Source organism: Ranitomeya imitator, chromosome 8 (assembly GCF_032444005.1).
Source record: "Ranitomeya imitator isolate aRanImi1 chromosome 8, aRanImi1.pri, whole genome shotgun sequence".
Taxonomy (NCBI): Eukaryota; Metazoa; Chordata; class Amphibia; order Anura; family Dendrobatidae; genus Ranitomeya; species Ranitomeya imitator.
The window spans coordinates 99,211,280-99,231,260 of NC_091289.1; the positions used below are offsets into that span (position 1 = coordinate 99,211,280).

A 19,981-nucleotide genomic window follows, 5' to 3' on the forward strand; every position below is an offset into this window, starting at 1 on the left:
TCTTCCGCTCCACAGGAGGCAAATCCTGAGGTTGATGAAGGAGCCCAGAGCAGCAGTCCAACATTGGCTCTGGATACATCACCACAGCCTACTACCAGACCAAACCGTGGTCGTCGCAGAAGGGTGGCTTTGAACATTGGCACCAGGAGGCAAGTTGATACCGGGGTGTTGGACTATTTGTTCCGAGCTGCCAATGACGATGGGGAGGAAGCTTACTTCCGCAGTCTTGCCCGCTATTTACGGCCCATTCCACGCTCGCTCAGGCTGCGGACCAGAGGTTGCATCCAAATTTTGCTAGATGCGGCAACACCCCCAAACTAATATTTTTAATTATCTGGAACGGTGGCAAATGTCATCTACAAACCTTCTGGCGGTGCAAGACCTTCCACAGGACCAATCACAAACTGTGTCAGCACCACCCCCGCAACCTATAGCTCCACAACAACAGCCTGCACAAAGCACACAACAAGCCCAAAACAGGGGTATTTATGATTTTGCAGCACATCCCCAATCTGACCACTTGAACAGACACATGTTTGGAGGCTGGTCCCAACATGTGTCTGTTCGACATGGCCATATTGGGGGTTCTGACCAAATTGGTCAATCCAGTACCCAGGACTTGATGCCCTTCTACCCTCCACATCAAGTGTTAGCTCATACACATGATCGCAACTTGCAGCAACACCCTCAATTTATATCTGCAATAACACAGGTAGACAGAGTGGTTGGTCAACCACCCAGGCCAAGTTCTGCACATGCTGGACACCCGCCATCACCATCACCACCCCCAACCTACCATAACCTGTAATGTTTTTGATGTTATATTTTGGCTGTCAATTGGGCTTTTTGTTGGCCTAAGTTTTTTGTGACCATGGCATGTAAAGCTGTGTTGTTTATTTTGCTCAAATTACATATGAGAATGGAAATATGTTTTTTGAATACATATATATATGCGCAGAGCAGTACAAATTTGTTCTGAAAACAGAGTCTTATGTATTGGTCCAGCTACATACATGATTTGTCAACTTTACACACTTACATCTTTTCATCATCAGATACATATTACACCAATTTCTGAAGCAAATTATGTGATTTATTAACTTAGAATCTAAATCAAAATTAAGGCAAAACAGCATTGTCTTGCCAAACCGTAGATCCCTCTGGTGACACAAAAAAATTGGTTAAAACATCACGAACTTTTAGGCCAGAGGGCTGACGACGTGAAGGACGAACACGTGTAGTGGTCAAGACAATATTTGCATAATCAATGTCATCTCCAGCAGATGATGGGCAATCATGGTCTCTTGTAAAGTTGTGAAGAACAACACATGCTTTAATCACGCCATTTACATTGCCTTCGCTCAGTTGGATTGCAGACTGAAGGACCCGCCATTTTGCACTGAGAATGCCGAATGAACACTCGACCAGACGGCGGGCACGGGAAAGACGCAAATTAAAGATTCTGCGCCGGTAGTCCAGGCCTCTCCGTGGATAGAGTCTCATGACGTTCCTTGATAATTGAAAGGCCTCATCTGCTACCATCATGTAAGGGACCGCATCCAAATTAGCCCCTGGTATGTGACTTGGGGGTGGGAGATCCAATTCATTGTTGCGCAGCCGCCGACCCATAATGGAAGAACTGAAGACTCTAGAGTCTCCAGTTCTCCCATAGGCCCCAATATCTACAATTATAAACCTGTAGTTGCTGTCGACTAGGGCCAACAGCACTACAGAGAAAAACTGTTTATAATTATAGAATTGGGTCCCTGAACCTGGCGGCTTACGCACACGGATGTGCTTTCCGTCAAGAGCCCCAATACAGTGCAGAAACTGGCATGTGTCCTGAAATCCTTGAGCAATACGTAACCAGTCTGCAATTTTGGGTTCAGGCATCACCTCTTGATGGAGTCTTCTCTAGATTTCCGTGCATGTATCCCGCACAATCCCAGAAATTGTAGATTTGCCCAATAAAAACTCTAAATGCAGGGCCGCATATGATAGGCCAGTGGCAAGGAAGCTAAAAGACAAAAGAATATTGTTTTCAAATATAAAATTAACACAATACAGGGTTATATGGGGCAATAAAACCCTAAAAAAAAAAACATTAAGGACATGCTATGGCTTTGATCTTTGCAAAAATTTAAGGTAAGAAAAGAAGGACAAATGATGTTGAAGTTACTTAACCATTTAAGTATCTAATTTGAATAAGGGGGATCGACCAAAAAATGTGTAACAGATTGGGTCAATTAGTATTAAGGCATACCGCAAGGTAAGGATAAGGCGCTCCTCAGCTGAAATAGATTTGCGCATCCTGGTGTCCTTCTTCGTGATCCCTGGACGCAAAATCTCCAACAAAATGTCAAAGGTTTGAATCCTCATCCGACAATAGTTGAAGAACTTGTCCGGATTAGTCCTCAGAGCAGCATACAGACGGCTGAAATGGCCTTTAGTGATACGTTGTTTGATAAGTGGATGTACCCACATCCGTCTCCGCCTCCTCGGATCTACAATAACTGTGTATGGCTGGCCAAAACGTTGGGAAAGTACCCAGTTGAAAAGCACACGCTCTGTGGTGTTGAAAGTCAGTCGATCAGACATGTTGCTCATCAATCCGAAGTGCACCAACACAAGCAGGGACTCTACTGCATAGATTGGTGGGTGACACCTGTGTTTAGGGCCATTAAATAATGTTCTTGGTGATGATTTAAATTTTTTTCAGGTGGAAAAACCGTTATATGTCCATTTTGCAAGCCTGCGAGAAAATCTCGCCATACGGATGCCATACGGATGTCACACGGATGTCAAACGGATCATTTGATGCGATAAAATCGCATCCTCGCACTGCACACGGATCACTGTTTTGTTAAAATTTGTGCGATTCTCGTCCGTCAAAAACGGACCGTTTTTTTATACGTTGTGTGTGTCCCCGGCCTGAGTGAACTGACACTCAACTCAAATTCTGATAATCTGAACAGAGCGTCATTAGCATAATCACACAACTCAAATTCTGATAATCTGAACAGAGCGTCATTAGCATAATCACACTCCTCAAATTCTGATAATCTGAACAGAGCGTCATTAGCATAATCACATTCAACTCAAATTCTGATAATCTGAACAGAGCGTCATTAGCATAATCACATTCAACTCAAATTCTGATAATCTGAACAGAGCGTCATTAGCATAATCACACTCCTCAAATTCTGATAATCTGAACAGAGCGTCATTAGCATAATCACATTCAACTCAAATTCTGACAATCTGAACAGAGCGTCATTAGCATAATCACACAACTCAAATTCTGATAATCTGAACAGAGCGGCATTAGCATAATCACACTCAACTCAAATTCTGATAATCTGAACAGAGCGTCATTAGCATAATCACACTCAACTCAAATTCTGATAATCTGAACAGAGCGTCATTAGCATAATCACACTCAACTCAATTTCTGATAATCTGAACAGAGCGTCATTAGCATAATCACACAACTCAAATTCTGATAATCTGAACAGAGCGGCATTAGCATAATCACATTCAACTCAAATTCTGATAATCTGAACAGAGCGGCATTAGCATAATCACACAACTCAAATTCTGATAATCTGAACAGAGCGACATTAGAATAATCACACTCAACTCAAATTCTGATAATCTGAACAGAGCGTCATTAGCATAATCACACTCCTCAAATTCTGATAATCTGAACAGAGCGGCATTAGCATAATCACACAACTCAAATTCTGATAATCTGAACAGAGAGTCATTAGCATAATCACACTCCTCAAATTCTGATAATCTGAACAGAGCGGCATTAGCATAATCACACAACTCAAATTCTGATAATCTGAACAGAGCGGCATTAGCATAATCACACAACTCAAATTCTGATAATCTGAACAGAGCGTCATTAGCATAATCACATTCAACTCAAATTCTGATAATCTGAACAGAGCGTCATTAGCATAATCACACTCAACTCAATTTCTGATAATCTGAACAGAGCGTCATTAGCATAATCACACTCCTCAAATTCTGATAATCTGAACAGAGCGTCATTAGCATAATCACACAACTCAAATTCTGATAATCTGAACAGAGCGGCATTAGCATAATCACACAACTCAAATTCTGATAATCTGAACAGAGAGTCATTAGCATAATCACACAACTCAAATTCTGATAATCTGAACAGAGCGGCATTAACATAATCACGCAACTCAAATTCTGATAATCTGAACAGAGCGGCATTAGCATAATCGATCCGATTATCTTGCATGAGAGAATCATCGCTTATGTGACCCCGGCCTTAGAACAATTATGGAAATACAAAATTGATACTTTATTACTTTCATATAATACCCTAGAAAAAAAATCATTTGTTTTTGTGTTGCCTATTCTTAGAGTCTACAGGGCTTTTTCTGGGAGGTGATAAGATGTAGTCTTCATTGGTCCAATTTTTGGGCAAGTGTGACATTTTGAGAGTTGGGATGACCAAAAAAAGTAATTCCGGTCTTTGTTTTTAAATACCACTCACCATTAACCCCTTCATGACCCAGCCTATTTTGACCTTAAAGACCTTGCCGTTTTTTGCAATTCTGACCAGTGTCCCTTTATGAGGTAATAACTCAGGAACGCTTCAACTGATCCTAGCGGTTCTGAGATTGTTTTTTCGTGACATATTGGGCTTCATGTTAGTGGTAAATTTAGGTCAATAAATTCTGCGTTTATTTGTGATAAAAACGGAAATTTGGCGAAAATTTTGAAAATTTCGCAATTTTCACATTTTGAATTTTTATTCTGTTAAACCAGAGAGATATGTGACATAAAATAGTTAATAAATAACATTTCCCACATGTTTACTTTACATCAGCACAATTTTGGAAACAAAATTTTTTTTTGTTAGGAAGTTATAAGGGTTAAAATTTGACCAGCGATTTGTCATTTTTACAACGAAATTTACAAAACCATTTTTTTTAGGGACCACCTCACATTTGAAGTCAGTTTGAGGGGTCTATATGGCTGAAAATACCCAAAAGTGACACCATTCTAAAAACTGCACCCCTCAAGGTACTCAAAACCACATTCAAGAAGTTTATTAACCCTTCAGGTGCTTCACAGCAGCAGAAGCAACATGGAAGGAAAAAATGAACATTTAACTTTTTAGTCACAAAAATTATCTTTTAGCAACAATTTTTTTATTTTCCCAATGGTAAAAGGAGAAACTGAACCACGAAAGTTGTTGTCCAATTTGTCCTGAGTACGCTGATACCTCATATGTGGGGGTAAACCACTGTTTGGGCGCACGGCAGGGCTTGGAAGGGAAGGAGCGCCATTTGACTTTTTGAATCAAAAATTGGCTCCACTCTTTAGCGGACACCATGTCACGTTTGGAGAGCCCCCGTGTGCCTAAAAATTGGAACTCCCCCACAAGTGACCCCATTTTGGAAACTAGACGCCCCAAGGAACTTATCTAGATGCATAGTGAGCACTTTGAACCCCCAGGTGCTTCACAAATTAATCCGTAAATATGAAAAAGTACTTTTTTTTTCACAAAAAAATTCTTTTAGCCTCAATTTTTTCATTTTCACATGGGCAGTAGGGTAAAATGGATCATAAAATTTGTTGGGCAATTTCTCCCGAGTACACCAATACCTCACATGTGGGGGTAAACCACTGTTTGGGCACATGGTAAGGCTCGGAAGGGAAGGAGCGCCATTTAACTTTTTGAATGAAAAATAATTTCCATCGTTAGCGGACACCATGTCGCGTTTGGAGAGCTCCTGTGTGCCTAAACATTGGCGCTCCCCCACAAGTGACCCCATTTTGGAAACTAGACCCCCCAAGGAACTTATTTAAATGCCTAGTGAGCACTTTCAACCCTCAGGTGCTTCACAAATTGATCTGTAAAAATGAAAAAGTACTTTTTTTTTCACAAAAAAATTCCTTTCGCCTCAATTTTTTCATTTTCACATGGGCAGTAGGGTAAAATAGATCATAAAATTTGTTGGGCAATTTCTCCCGAGTACGTCGATACCTCATATGTGGGGGTAAACCACTGTTTGGGCACTCGGCAGGGCTCGGAAGGGAAGGCGCGCCATTTGACTTTTTGAATGGAAAATTAGCTCCAATTGTTAGCGGACACCATGTCGCGTTTGGAGAAGCCCCTGTGTGCCTAAACATTGGAGCTCCCCCACAAGTGACCCCATTTTGGAAACTAGACCCCCCAAGGAACTTATCTAGATGCATATTGAGCACTTTAAACCCCCAGGTGCTTCACAGAAGTTTATAACGCAGAGCCATGAAAATAAAAAATAATTTTTCTTTCCTCAAAAATGATTTTTTTAGCCTGGAATTTCCTATTTTGCCAAGGATAATAGGAGAAATTGGACCCCAAATATTGTTGTCCTCTTTGTCCTGAGTACGCAGATACCCCATATGTGGGGGTAAACCACTGTTTGGGCGCACGGCAGGGCTCGGAAGGGATGGCACGCCATTTGGCTTTTTAAATGGAAAATTAGCTCCAATCATTAGCGGACACCATGTCACGTTTGGAGAGCCCCTGTGTGCCTAAACATTGGAGATCCCCCAGAAATGACACCATTTTGGAAACTAGACCCCCAAAGGAACTAATCTAGATGTGTGGTGAGGACTTTGAACCCCCAAGTGCTTCATAGAAGTTTATAACGCAGAGCCATGAAAAAAAAAAAAAAATATTTTCTCAAAAATGATCTTTTAGCCTGCAATTTTTTATTTTCCCAAGGGTAACAGGAGAAATTTGACCCCAAAAGTTGTTGTCCAGTTTCTCCTGAGTATGCTGATACCCCATATGTGGGGGTAAACCACTGTTTGGGCACACGTCGGGGCTCAGAAGGGAAGTAGTGACTTTTGAAATGCAGACTTTGATGGAATGGTCTGCGGGTGTCACGTTGCGTTTGCAGAGCCCCTGGTGTGCCTAAACAGTAGAAACCCCCACAAGTGACCCCATTTTAGAAATTAGACCCCCCAAGGAACTTATCTAGATATGTGGTGAGCACTTTGAACCCCCAAGTGCTTCACAGACGTTTACAACGCAGAGCCGTGAAAATAAAAAATCATTTTTCTTTCCTCAAAAATTATGTTTTAGCAAGCATTTTTTTGGATTCACAAGGGTAACAGGAGAAATTGGACCCCAGTAATTGTTGCGCAGTTTGTCCTGAGTATGCTGGTACTCCATATGTGGGGGTAAACCACTGTTTGGGCACACGTCAGGGCTCGGAAGTGAGGGAGCACCATTTGACTTTTTGAATACGAGATTGGCTGGAATCAATGGTGGCGCCATGTTGCGTTTGGAGACCCCTGATGTGCCTAAACAGTGGTAACCCCTCAATTCTACCTCCAACACTAACCCCCCCACACCCCTAACCCTAATCCCAACTGTAGCCATAACCCTAAACACAACCCTAACCGCAACACACCCCTAACCACAACCCTAACCCCAACACACCCCTAACCATAACCACAACCCTAATTCCAACCCTAACCCTAAGGCTATGTGCCCACGTTGCGGATTCGTGTGAGATATTTTCGCACCATTTTTGAAAAATCCGCGGGTAAAAGGCACTGCGTTTTACCTGCGGATTTTCCGCGGATTTCCAGTGTTTTTTGTGCGGATTTCACCTGCGGATTCCTATTGAGGAACAGGTGTAAAACGCTGCGGAATCCGCACAAAGAATTGACATGCTGCGGAAAATACAACGCAGCGTTTCCGCGCGGTATTTTCCGCACCATGGGCACAGCGGATTTGGTTTTTCATATGTTTACATGGTACTGTAAACCTGATTGAACACTGCTGCGAATCCGCAGCCAAATCCGCACCGTGTGCACATAGCCTAATTCTAAAGGTATGTGCACACGCTGCGGAAAACGCTGCGGATCCGCAGCAGTTTCCCATGAGTGTACAGTTCAATGTAAACCTACGGGAAACAAAAATCGCTGTGCCCATGCTGCGGAAAAACTGCACGGAAACGCAGCGGTTTACATTCCGCAGCATGTCACTTCTTTGTGCGGATTCCGCAGCGGTTTTACAACTGCTCAAATAGAAAATCGCAGTTGTAAAACCGCAGTGAAATGCGCAGAAAAACCGCGGTAAATCCGCCATAAATCCGCAGCGGTTTAGCACTGCGGATTTATCAAATCCGCAGCGGAAAAATCCGCAGAGGACCAGAATACGTGTGCACATACCGAAACCCTAACCCTACCCCTAACCCTACCCCTAACCCTACCCCTAACCCTAACCCTACCCCTACCCCTAGCCCTACCCCTAACCCTACCCCTAACCCTAACCCTAACCCTATTCTAACATTAGTGGAAAAAAAAAAATTTCTTTATTTTTTTATTGTCCCTACCTATGGGGGTGACAAAGGGGGGGGGTCATTTATTATTTTTTTTATTTTGATCACTGAGATAGATTATATCTCAGTGATCAAAATGCACTTTGGAACGGCCGGCAGATTCGGCGGGCGCACTGCGCATGCGCCCGCCATTTTGGAAGATGGCGGCGCCCAGGGAGAAGACGGACGGGACCCCGGCTGGATCGGTAAGTATGATGGGGTGGGGGGGCGACCACGGGGGGGGGGATCGGAGCACGGGGGGGGGAATCGGAGTGCGGGAGGGGTGGAACGGAGCATGGGGGGCGTGGAACGGAGCACGGGGGGGCTGGAACGGAGCACGGGGGGGTGGAACGGAGCACCGGGGGGGGTGGATCGGAGTGCAGGGGGGGTGATTGGAGCACGGGGGGGTGATTGGAGCACGGGGGGAGCGGACAAGAGCACGGGGGGGAGCGGAGCACTGGACGGAGGGGAGCCGGAGCAGTGTACCGGCCAGATCGGAGGGCTGGGGGGGCGATCGGTGGAGTGGGGTGGGGGCACACTAGTATTTCCAGCCATGGCCGATGATATTTCAGCATCGGCCATGGCTGGATTGTAATATTTCACCCGTTATAATAGGTGAAATATTACAAATCGCTCTGATTGGCAGTTTCACTTTCAACAGCCAATCAGAGCGATCGTAGCCACGAGGGGGTGAAGCCACCCCCCCTGGGCTAAACTACCACTCCCCCTGTCCCTGCAGATCGGGTGAAATGGGAGTTAACCCTTTCACCCGATCTGCAGGGACGCGATCTTTCCATGACGCCGCATAGGCGTCATGGGTCGGAATGGCACCGACTTTCATGACGCCTACGTGGCGTCATGGGTCGGGAAGGGGTTAAAGATAACTGACACTCCACTTTATTTCTGCAGATCTGCACGATAATGAGAAAATCTAATTCATTTACCATAGTTTTCTTTTTTTTGCTCCTCATGAAGAAAAGTTTTTTACTTGATAATTATAATAAAACCACTATACACATCAACTTCATTGTAATGATCACATAATCGCCTGCAGGGCCTGGGATAAGAGGCCATTTTCTGGTGTCCAGTCCACTCTATAGGTATTTATACATTTCTCATTCACAATAACAATATCCCAGGGTACTACAAATCAGACGTCCCCTGGGCACCTCCAGAGATCCAAAGATGTCATTGGACATATGCCGTACCCCTAGAGAGAAAACGGATCTGTGATTGGAAACTCATGCATGACATGTAAAGTCCTCCGAGTCTGGCATGTGACCCAAATCCTCCAATATTACCAGGATTAAAGCCCTCCTCACAAAGGCATGGACCACCTTCTATGCCTTCCCATGTATGGATCAGGTCCAGTGACAACAGTGGTGTGTCCATCCTGGGCAGAGAAAGTCAGGTAAGGAATGGTTCAGGCATTTCACAGTGTCCCCAATGCCTATGCGGCAGCCATACTGGAGATGAACAAAACAAGGCGCTGACCTTACAGAGGGAGGCAGCGGCAGCAGAATAGATGACGCCACATACGGTGCCACATTAGAAATGTATGTCGGGGAGGAAGGTTGATCTAACACAAAGCCCACGGTGGTGCGCCAGTTAATGGATCCAGCACATCTTATCAGTGGCGTGCTCTGTCTGGGATTGTAGTAACATTTCTGGTGAATCTGATGGCTGGGCGTAGCCACGCTCTGCCCCCTCCAAAGATCTGACCAATGTAGCAGAGCAGTCACAAAAAGTCTTCTGAAAGTGTTTTAAAGAGTAAGTTCACACTAGCTGTTTTTTCAGCAGCAAAACCTGATTTCTTGGCAGGAAAGAAACTGCAGAAAAAAGCATGTTTTCCTTGGATTTTCTTGCGGATTTTGCAGCAGTTCAAGGCTATGTGCACACGTTGCGGATTAGGAATTTCTGGTGCAGATTCTGTATATCTTGCCAGAAAACGCAGCTGCGGATTTGTCGCGTTTTTTGTGTGGATCCGCAGTGTTTTTGGTGTGGTTTTGCTGCGGATTTTTTACGTTTTTTACCACTGCAGATTTCTATAATGGAAACGCTGCAGATCCGCAAAAAAGAAGTGACGTGCTACTTCTTTTAATCCGCAGCGTTTCTGCACTGAATTTTCCTCACCATGTACACAGCTTTTTTTTTTCTCACTGATTTACATTGTACTGTAATTCAATTGCGGATCTGCAGTGTTCCTGCACCGCAAAAAACTCTGTGGATCCGCAGCAACGTGTGCACATACCCTTAGCATACTAGATTTGTCTTTTGTGCATGCTGATAAAGTTAACTATTGAGAAAAAAGTCCCATTGCAAAGAATTAGGTTTTTCCACAAAAAACACTGCAAAACATGACAGCTGTGTTTTTGGTGTGTTTTTTTTACCACCCATTCAAAGTCAATGGGTGAAACTTGAAAAAACGCTGAAAGTGACGTGCTCTATGTCCAAAAAAACCATGCATAGCGCAAAATACTGAGGACAAAGAAACAATGTGTGTGTATGAGATTTGTGAAATCTCATAGGCTTTGCTGGTTCTGTAAAACGCAGCTGAAAATTAATATTAAAGTGCATAATAAAGCAGCAAAAATGCCCAGTGTGAACGAAGCCTAAGGGTATGTGCACACGATGCAGATTTAGTGCAGAACTGCAGCAGATTTTTCTGCAGCAGAAACGCTGCAGAACTGCACTGTGATTACAGTGCAATGTAAATCAATGTGAAAAAAAAAAAAGGCTATGCACATGGTGCAGAAAAATCTGCGCAGAAACGCTGCAGATTTCAAAGAAGTGCATGTCACTTCTTTTGTGCAGTTCTGCAGCGTTTCTGCACCCCTCCATAATAGAAATCTGCAGGTGCGTTTTTGATGCGTTTTTGATGCGGTTTTTTGTGCAGATTTGTGCACATAAACGCATCAAAAACGCATCAAAAACGCATCAAAAACGCACCTGCAGATTCTGCCAGGAGATGCAGATTTAGTGCAGAACTGCAGCAGATTTTTCTGCACCAAATCTGCATCGTGTGCACACAGCCTTAGTGTTTTTTACACCAGTTTTCTGGCATGAACACTTTGAGGAATTGGAGCCAAAATGTTTTAACCATTAACCCTTTCATGACCCAGCCTATTTTGACCTTAATGACCTGGCCATTTTTTGCAATTCTGACCAGTAATAACTCAGGAACGCTTCAACGGATCCTAGCGGTTCTGAGATTGTTTTTTCATGACATATTGGGCTTCATTTCATGTTAGTGATAAATTTAGGTCGATAATTTTAGCATTTGTGAAAAAAATGGAAATTTGATGACAATGTTTAATTTTTATTCTGTTAAACTAGAGTTATGTGACATAAAATACTTAATAAGTAACATTTCCCACATGTCTACTTTACATCAGCACAATTTTGGAAACAACATTTTTTTTTGCTAGGAAGTTATAAGGGTTAAAATTTGACCAGCGATTTGTCATTTTTACAACAAAATTTACAAAACCATTTTTTTTTCAGGCACCACCTCACATTTGAAGTCAGTTTGAGGGGTCTATATGGCTGAAAATACCCAACAGTGACACCATTCTAAAAACTGCACCCCTCAAGGTGCTCAAAACCACATTCAAGAAGTTTATTAACCCTTCAGGTGCTTCACAGCAGCAGAAGCAACATGGAAGGAAAAAATGAACATTTAACTTTTTAGTCCTAAAAATTATCTTTAAAGCAACAATTTTTTTTATTTTCCCAAGGGTAAAAGGAGAAACTGGACCCCGAAAGTTGTTGTCCAATTTGTCCTGAGTACGCAAATACCCCTTATGTGGGAGGGAACCACTGCTTGGGCGCACGACAGGGCACGGAAGGGAAGGAGCGCCATTTGACTTTTTGAATGAAAAATTATCTCCAATCGATAACGGACACCATGTCGTGTTTAGAGAGCCCCTGTGTGCCTAAACATTGGAGTTCCCCCACAAGTGACCGCATTTTGGAAACTAGACCCCAAGGACGTTATCGAGATGCATAGTGAGCACTTTAAACTCAGGTGCTTCACAAATTGATCCGTAAAAATGAAAAAGTACTTTTTTTTTTTCACAAAAAATTTCTTTTAGCCTCATTTTCACATGGGCAACAGGATAAAATGGATCCTGTTGTGAATTCTGTGCTCGGGCTCCCTCCTGTGGTCATGAGTGGTACTTCGGCTGGTTCTGTCTGTGGGCTTCCTTTGGTGGATGTGAGTGGGGCTGCGGCTTCTGAGTTTCCTTCCTCAGGTGACGAGGTTAAGTCGTTAGGTGCTGCTCTATTTAACTCCACCTAATTCTTTGTTCCTGGCCTTCAGTCAATGTTCCAGTATGGGTCTGGCTCTCTCCTGGATTGTTCTTGTGGCCTGTCTGCCCTGCATAAGCTAAGTTCTGCTTGTGTTACTTTTGTTTGCTATATTTTCTGTCCAGCTTGCTATATTGATTTTTCTTGCTTGCTGGAAGCTCTGAGACGCAGAGGGAGCACCTTCGTACCGTTAGTCGGTGCGGAGGGTCTTTTTGCCCCTCTGCGTGGTTGTTTGTAGGTTTTTGTGCTGACCGCAAAGCTATCTTTCCTATCCTCGGTCTATTCAGTAAGTCGGGCCTCACTTTGCTAAAATCTATTTCATCTCTGTGTTTGTATTTTCATCTTAACTCACAGTCATTATATGTGGAGGGCTGCCTTTTCCTTTGGGGAATTTCTCTGAGGCAAGGTAGGCTTATTTTTCTATCTTCAGGGCTAGTTAGTTTCTCAGGCTGTGCCGAGTTGCATAGGGAGCGTTAGGCGCAATCCACGGCTACCTCTAGTGTGGTATGATAGGATTAGGGATTGCGGTCAGCAGAGTTCCCACGTCTCAGAGCTCGTCCTATGTTAGTAACTATCAGGTCACTTTGTGTGCTCTTAACCACTAGGTCCATTGTGGTTCTGAATCACCTGTTCATAACAGGATCCTAAAATTTGTTGGTCAATTTCTCCTGAGTACACCGATACCTCATATGTGGGGGTAAACCACTGTTTGGGCGCACACCAGAGCTCGGAAGGGAAGGAGCGACTTGACTTTTTGAATGAAAAATTAGCTCCAATCATTAGCGGACACCATGTCGCGTTTGGAGAGCCCCTGTGTGCCTAAACATTGGAGCTCCCCCACAATTACCCCCATATTGGAAACTAGACCCCCCAAGGAACTTTTCTAGATGTGTGGTGAGCACTTTGACCCCCAAGTGCCTCACAGAAGTTTATAACGCAGAGCCGTGAAAATAAAAAAATAATTTTTCTTTCCTCAAAAATTTTTTCGCCCGCAATTTATTTTCACAAGGGTAACAGGAGAAATTGGACCCCAAAAGTTGTTGTCCAGTTTGTCCTGAGTATGCTGATACCCCATATGTTGGGGGAACCACTGTTTGGGCACACATCGGGGCTCGGAAGGGAAGTAGTGACGTTTTGAAATGCAGACTTTGATGGAATGGTCTAGGGACGTCACGTTGCGTTTGCAGAGCCCCTGATGTGCCTAAACAGTAGAAACCCCCCACAAGTTACCCCATATTAGAAACTAGACCCCCCAAGGAACTTATCTAGATGTGTGGTGAGCACTTTGAACCCCCAAGTGCTTCCTAGAAATTTATAACGCAGAGCCGTGAAAATAATAAATACATTTTCTTTCCTCAAAAATAATTATTTAGCCCAGAATTTTTTATTTTCCCAAGGGTTATAGGAGAAATTGGACCCCAAAAGTTGTTGTTCAGTTTCTCCTGAGTACGCTGATACCCCATGTGTGGAGGTAAACCACTGTTTGGGCACACGTCGGGGCTCAGAAGGGAAGTAGTGACTTTTGAAATGCAGACTTTGATGGAATGCTCTGCGGGTGTCATTTTTTCACACAAAAATACGTTTTTTAGCCCCCATTTTGTTATTATCCCATGGGTAACAGGAGAAATTAGACCCCCAAAGTTGTTGTGCAATTTTTCCTGAGTACGCTTATGCCCCATATGTTTGGGTAAACCCCTGTTTGGGCGCACGTCGGGGCTCGGAAGGGAGGGAGCACCATTTGACTTTTTGAACGCAAGATTGGCTGGAATCAATGGTGGCGCCATGTCGCGTTTGGAAACCCCCTGATGTACCTAAACAGTGGATACCCCTCAATTCTAACTCCAACACTAACTCCAACACACCCCTAACCCTAATCCTAACCATGACCCTAATCACAACCCTAACCCCAACACCCCTCTAACCACAACCCTAACCCCAACACATCCCTAACCCTAATCCCAACCCTAACCTAAACCCTAACCGCAACACACCCCTAAACCTAATCCTAACCATAACCCTAACCACAAGCCTAACCCTAACCCTAATCTTAACCCTAATTCCAGCCCTAACTCTAATTCCAACCATAACCCTAAGGATATGTGCCCACGTTGCGGATTTGTGTGCGGATTTTTCCGCACTGTTTTTGAAAAATCCGCAGGTAAAACACAGTGTGTTTTACCTGCGGATTTAATGCGGATTTCCAGTGTTTTTTGTGCGGATTTCACCTGATTCCTATACAGGAACAGGTGTAAAACGCTGCGGAATCCACACAAAGAATTGACAATGCTGCGGAAAATACAGAGCGGTATTTTCTGCACCATGGGCACAGTGGATTTGGTTTTCCATAGGTTTACATAGTACTGTAAACGTGATGGAAAACTGCTACGAATCCGCAGCGGCCAATCCGCTGCCGATCCGCAGCCAAATCCGCACCGTGTGCACATAGCTTAATTCTAACCCTAAATCTAACCCTAATTGCAAACCTAACCCTAACTATAACCCTAACCCTAGTGGAAAAATAAAAATAAATATATTTTCATTATTTTATTATGTTCCCTACCTATGGGGGTGATAAAGAGGGGGTTTATTTACTATTTTTTTTATTTTGATCACGGTGATAGGTTCTATCACAGTGATCAAAATGTACCTGGAATGAATCTGCTGGCCGGCCATTTTGGAAGATGGCGGTGCCCATAGGAGAAGACGGAGGGACACCGGGACTCGGTACATATAAGTATGGGGGGGTTGGATAGGACATCGGGAGAGGGCAGAGGGGACGACGTGGGGGGGGGGTGCGGAGGGGAGAGGAGGGCAGCGGAGGACAGAACGGAGGGGAAGAAAGACTGACAGCGGCGGCAGATCGCCCCCCGTGGCTGAAGTACCACTCCCCCTGTCCCTGCAGTTCGGGTGAAATTTGAGTTAACTAAGGGTTAACTAACGCTTTCACCCGATCTACAGGAACGCGATCATTCTGTGACATAGCATATGCGTCACAGGTCAGATCGGCACCTACTCATGATGCATACACTGTGCCACAGGTCGGGAAGGGGTTAATATACTTAGAAGAACATGAACACAGGCAGGTTACATGTTAAGGACACGTCATCACACAGGACCATGGAGGAGCCAGCAAACATTCAGCAGAGAAAAGTAGTAGAATGTATGTACATTTACAGAAAGTGGGCTACTCCGGAAAACCCCAGTACCGTTACGAGCAATTACTGAAGGGTATTTGAACATTTCTGCCACTTACCAATGCACCAGCGCACATGATCCTGGATATTTAAGAGCATCTTTTAAAAACTCTAAACACTCCGGTAAATGGCTTAGAAGATCGGCACTGGAATCATCCAAAAGATGAATAAACTTCTTCTGAAATGAGCCTTGTTGGTCACATTGCTCTGTGCTGTCTACGGTCAGTATGTGAGAAATGCCAGCACCCTGCAAGGACGGTACATCTGTGGCAGCACTGACGCTGCCAATGTACAGGCCTGGCAGAACACAAATCATCTTGTAGTTACAGTTCAGCTGAAAAAGATTATCCTGCAAAAAATAAATACGGTAAATAAAATATAATTTGAGTCACACAATTTAGGAATACATTTCTGTTCACATTTGCATTTTTACAGGCTTCTATGGATATGTATGTACAAACCCGGCACTTCCATAATCCTTAGGGGCTGATCCCATCTACAAGGTGCGACCTGCTTAGTACTTTTCTTAGTGGAGGTGCATGGTATGGCAGCATTGCCCAATTCCCTTGAGTTAGTTAACATAATATGCAAATTGCCTCTTCTGAGAAAAAGAGGACAAACTCTATAGCGCCACCTGTTGGAAGTAGTGATCCTACAAGTCACAATCAACCCTTTAAACGAGTCGTGCAACATAACTCCCTTGCTGTTCCTCTAACAAGGGATCAGGGGCATGCATAGAAATCACAGCGACATCAAGGAGTATGGTAGAGGGAGTGCACTTTCTGTCTGCTCCCATCGGCACAATCGTGCGTTGGGGCCGCAGTGGAGACTATGGGTGAGGGCTTTATTTAGCACCCTCAGAAATGCAAATGGATTTTTAAGGCGATACACACTTGTTTTTTTTGCCGTGTTTCATTGGAACTGGTCTGATTGTCATTCTGCTCTCCACTGTTCCCTATTTGCAGCATTTTACATTTTGATACTGTGTTTTTGTATATAGCATTTGGAGCTGCTACTTTGAACAGCATGATTTCTCATGCCAGTGATAAATTGATCTAGTGTGATTTCACTTCATACTTATTGTACCGACATTTTCTGATGTAGTGTTTTTTCAGTCCTCCCATCCACCTTAATATAGGCGGTTCTCTGGGTGTTACACCTGTGATATCAGCTATTCCACTTTGTTTATGAATTTTTTTGTGGCTACTTTGTTATGTCTGATTTTATCTGGGATGTTTTTTGCTCTTTTTTCTTGTGTTGAAAGGCTATTCGAGAGTGTCCTGTGCTACTGTAGCACCCCTACTACTTGCATTAACCCCTTTACCCCCAAGGGTGGTTTAATGACCAGGCCAATATTTACAATTCTAGCCACTGTCCCTTTATGAGGTTATAACTCTTGAACGCGTCAACAGATCCCAGTGATTCTGACATTGTTTTCTCGTGACATATTGTACTTCATGACAGTGGACAAATTTCTTTGATATTCTCTGCGTTTATTTGTGAAAAAAAACGGAAATTTAGCAAAAATTTTCGTAATTTTCCAACTTTGAATTTTTATGCCCTTAAATCACAGAGATATGTCACACAAAATACTTAATAAGTAACATTTCCCACATGTCTACTTTACATCAGCACAATTTTGGAACCAAAATTTTGTTTTTGTTAGGAGTTATAAAGGTTAAAAGTTGACCAGCAATTTCTCATTTGTACAACACCATTTTTTTTTTAGGGACCACATCTCATTTGAAGTCACTTTGAGGCGTCTATATGAAAGAAAATAACCAAGTGTGACACCATTCTAAAAACTGCACCCCTCAACGTGCTCAAAACCACAATCAAGAAGTTTATTAACCCTTCAGGTGTTTCGCAGGAATTTTTGGAATGTTTAAAAAAAAAAAAAAATGAACATTAACTTTTTTTCACATAAAATTTACTTCAGCTCCAATTTGTTTTATTTTACCAAGGGTTAAGAGGATAAATTGGACCCCAAAAAGTTGTTGTACAATTTGTCCCGAGTACGCTGATACCTGATATGTGGGGGTAAACCACTGTTTGGGCGCATGACAGAGCTCGGAAGGGAAGGAGTGCAAAATTGGCTGGAATTGAGATGGGACGCCATGTTGCGTTTGGAGAGCCCCTGATGTGTCTAAACATTGAAATCCGCCACAAGTGACACCATTTTGGAAACTAGTACCCCTGAGGAACTTAACTAGATGTGTGGTGAGCACTTTCAACCACCAAGTGCTTCACAGAAGTTTTATAATGTAGAGCCGTAAAAATAAAAAATCATTTTTTCACAAAAATGTTCTTTTCAACACCAATTTTTTTATTTTCCTAAGGGTAACAGAAGAAATTGGACCCTAAAAGTTGTTGTACAATTTGTCCCGAGTATGCTAATACCCGATGTGGGGGTAAACCGCTGTTTGGGCGCATGGCAGAGCTTGGAAGGGAAAGAGCACCATTTGACATTTCAATGCAAAAATTGACTGGAATTGAGATGGGACGCCATGTCACGTTTGGAGAGCCCCTGATGTGCCTAAACATTGAAACCTCCCACAAGTGACACCATTTTGGAAAGTAGACCCCCTAAGGAACTTATCTAAATGTGTTGTGAGAACTTTGAACCCCCAAGTGTTTCACTACAGTTTATAACTGTAGTTGTTGTTCAATTTGTCCTGAGTACACTGATACCCCATATGTGGGGGGGAACCACCGTTTGGGCGCATGGCAGAGCTCGGAAGGGAAGGAGCGCCATTTGGAATGCAGACTTAGATGGAATGGTCTGCAGGCGTCACATTGCGTTTGCAGAACCCCTGATGTACCTAAACAGTAGAATCCCCCACAAGTGACATGTTGGAAACTAGACTCCCCAAGGAACTTATCTAGATGTGTTGTGAGAACTTTGAACCACCCATGTGTTTCACTACAGTTTATAACGCAGAGCCGTGAATATAAAAAATCATTTTTTCCCCACAAAAATGATTTTTTTAGCCTCCAAATTTTTATTTTCCCAAGGGTAACTGAGAAATTGGACCCCAAAAGTTGTTGTCCAATTTGTCCTGAGTATGCTGATATCCTATATGTTGGGGTAAACCCATTTGGGCGCACAGGAGAACTCGGAAGGGAAGAAGCACTGGTTTAGTTTTTCAACGCAGAATTGGCTGGAATTGAGATGGGATGCCATATCGCGTTTGGAGAGCCCCTGATGTGCCTAAGGCTACTTTCACACTAGCGTTGTACCGACGCTAGCAGTGAATGCGCCGCACAACGGGGGCAGCGGATGCATTTTTCCAGCACATCCGCTGCCCCATTGAGTTGCGGAGAGGTGGGGGTGGAGTTCCGGCCGCGCATGCGCGGTCGGAAATGGCGGACACAGCACTGCAAAAAACATGTTACATGTAACGTTTTTTGCTGCCGATGATCCGCCACAACACGGCGCAACCGTCGCACGATGGTTGCGACGTGTGGCAAAGCGTCGCAATGCGACGCTAATGCAAGTCAATTGAGAAAAAACGCATCCTGCAAGAACTTTTGCAGGATGCGTTTTTTCTACAAAACGACGCATAGCAACGTGCAGTGCACGACGCTAGTGTGAAAGTAGCCTAAACAGTGGAAACCCCCAATTCTAACTGAAACCCTAACCCAAACACACCCCTAACCCTAATCCCATCCCTTACCACACCCCTACCCCTGACACACCATCTCAACCGTAAATGTAATCCAAACCCTAACCCTAACTTTAGCCCCAAGCGTAACTGTAGCCCCAACCCTAATGGGAAAATGGAAATAAATACATTTTTTTAATATCATTATTTTTCCCTAACTATGGAGGTGATGAAGGGGGGTTTGATTTACTTTCATAGCAGGTATTTTAGCGGATTTTTATGATTGGCAGCTGTCACAGACTAAAAGACACTTTTTATTGCAAAAAATAGTTTTTGCGTCTCCACATTTTGAGAGCTATTTTTCCATATTTTGGTCCACAGAGTCATGTGAGGTCTTGTTTTTTGCGAGTTGACATTTTTATTGGAACCATTTTCGGGCACGTGACATTTTTTGATCGCTTTTTATTCCGATTTTTGTGAGGCAGAATGACCAAAAACCAGC

The 19,981-nt window shown here is 43.5% G+C and overlaps 1 protein-coding gene across 4 annotated transcripts in view; it reads right to left on the reverse strand.

Annotated features, from left to right (window-relative positions):
- Window positions 1–19,981, reverse strand: part of DUSP12 (dual specificity phosphatase 12) — a 99,833-nt gene that overhangs the window by 59,189 nt on the left and 20,663 nt on the right. For all 4 annotated transcript variants that reach the window (XM_069737207.1, XM_069737206.1, XM_069737205.1 and 1 more), the window contains exon 2: window positions 15,934–16,223. In XM_069737207.1, the coding sequence (XP_069593308.1) occupies window positions 15,934–16,190 (257 nt within the window). In that variant the 5' untranslated portion in view covers window positions 16,191–16,223. The remainder of the gene's footprint in view (window positions 1–15,933; window positions 16,224–19,981) is intronic.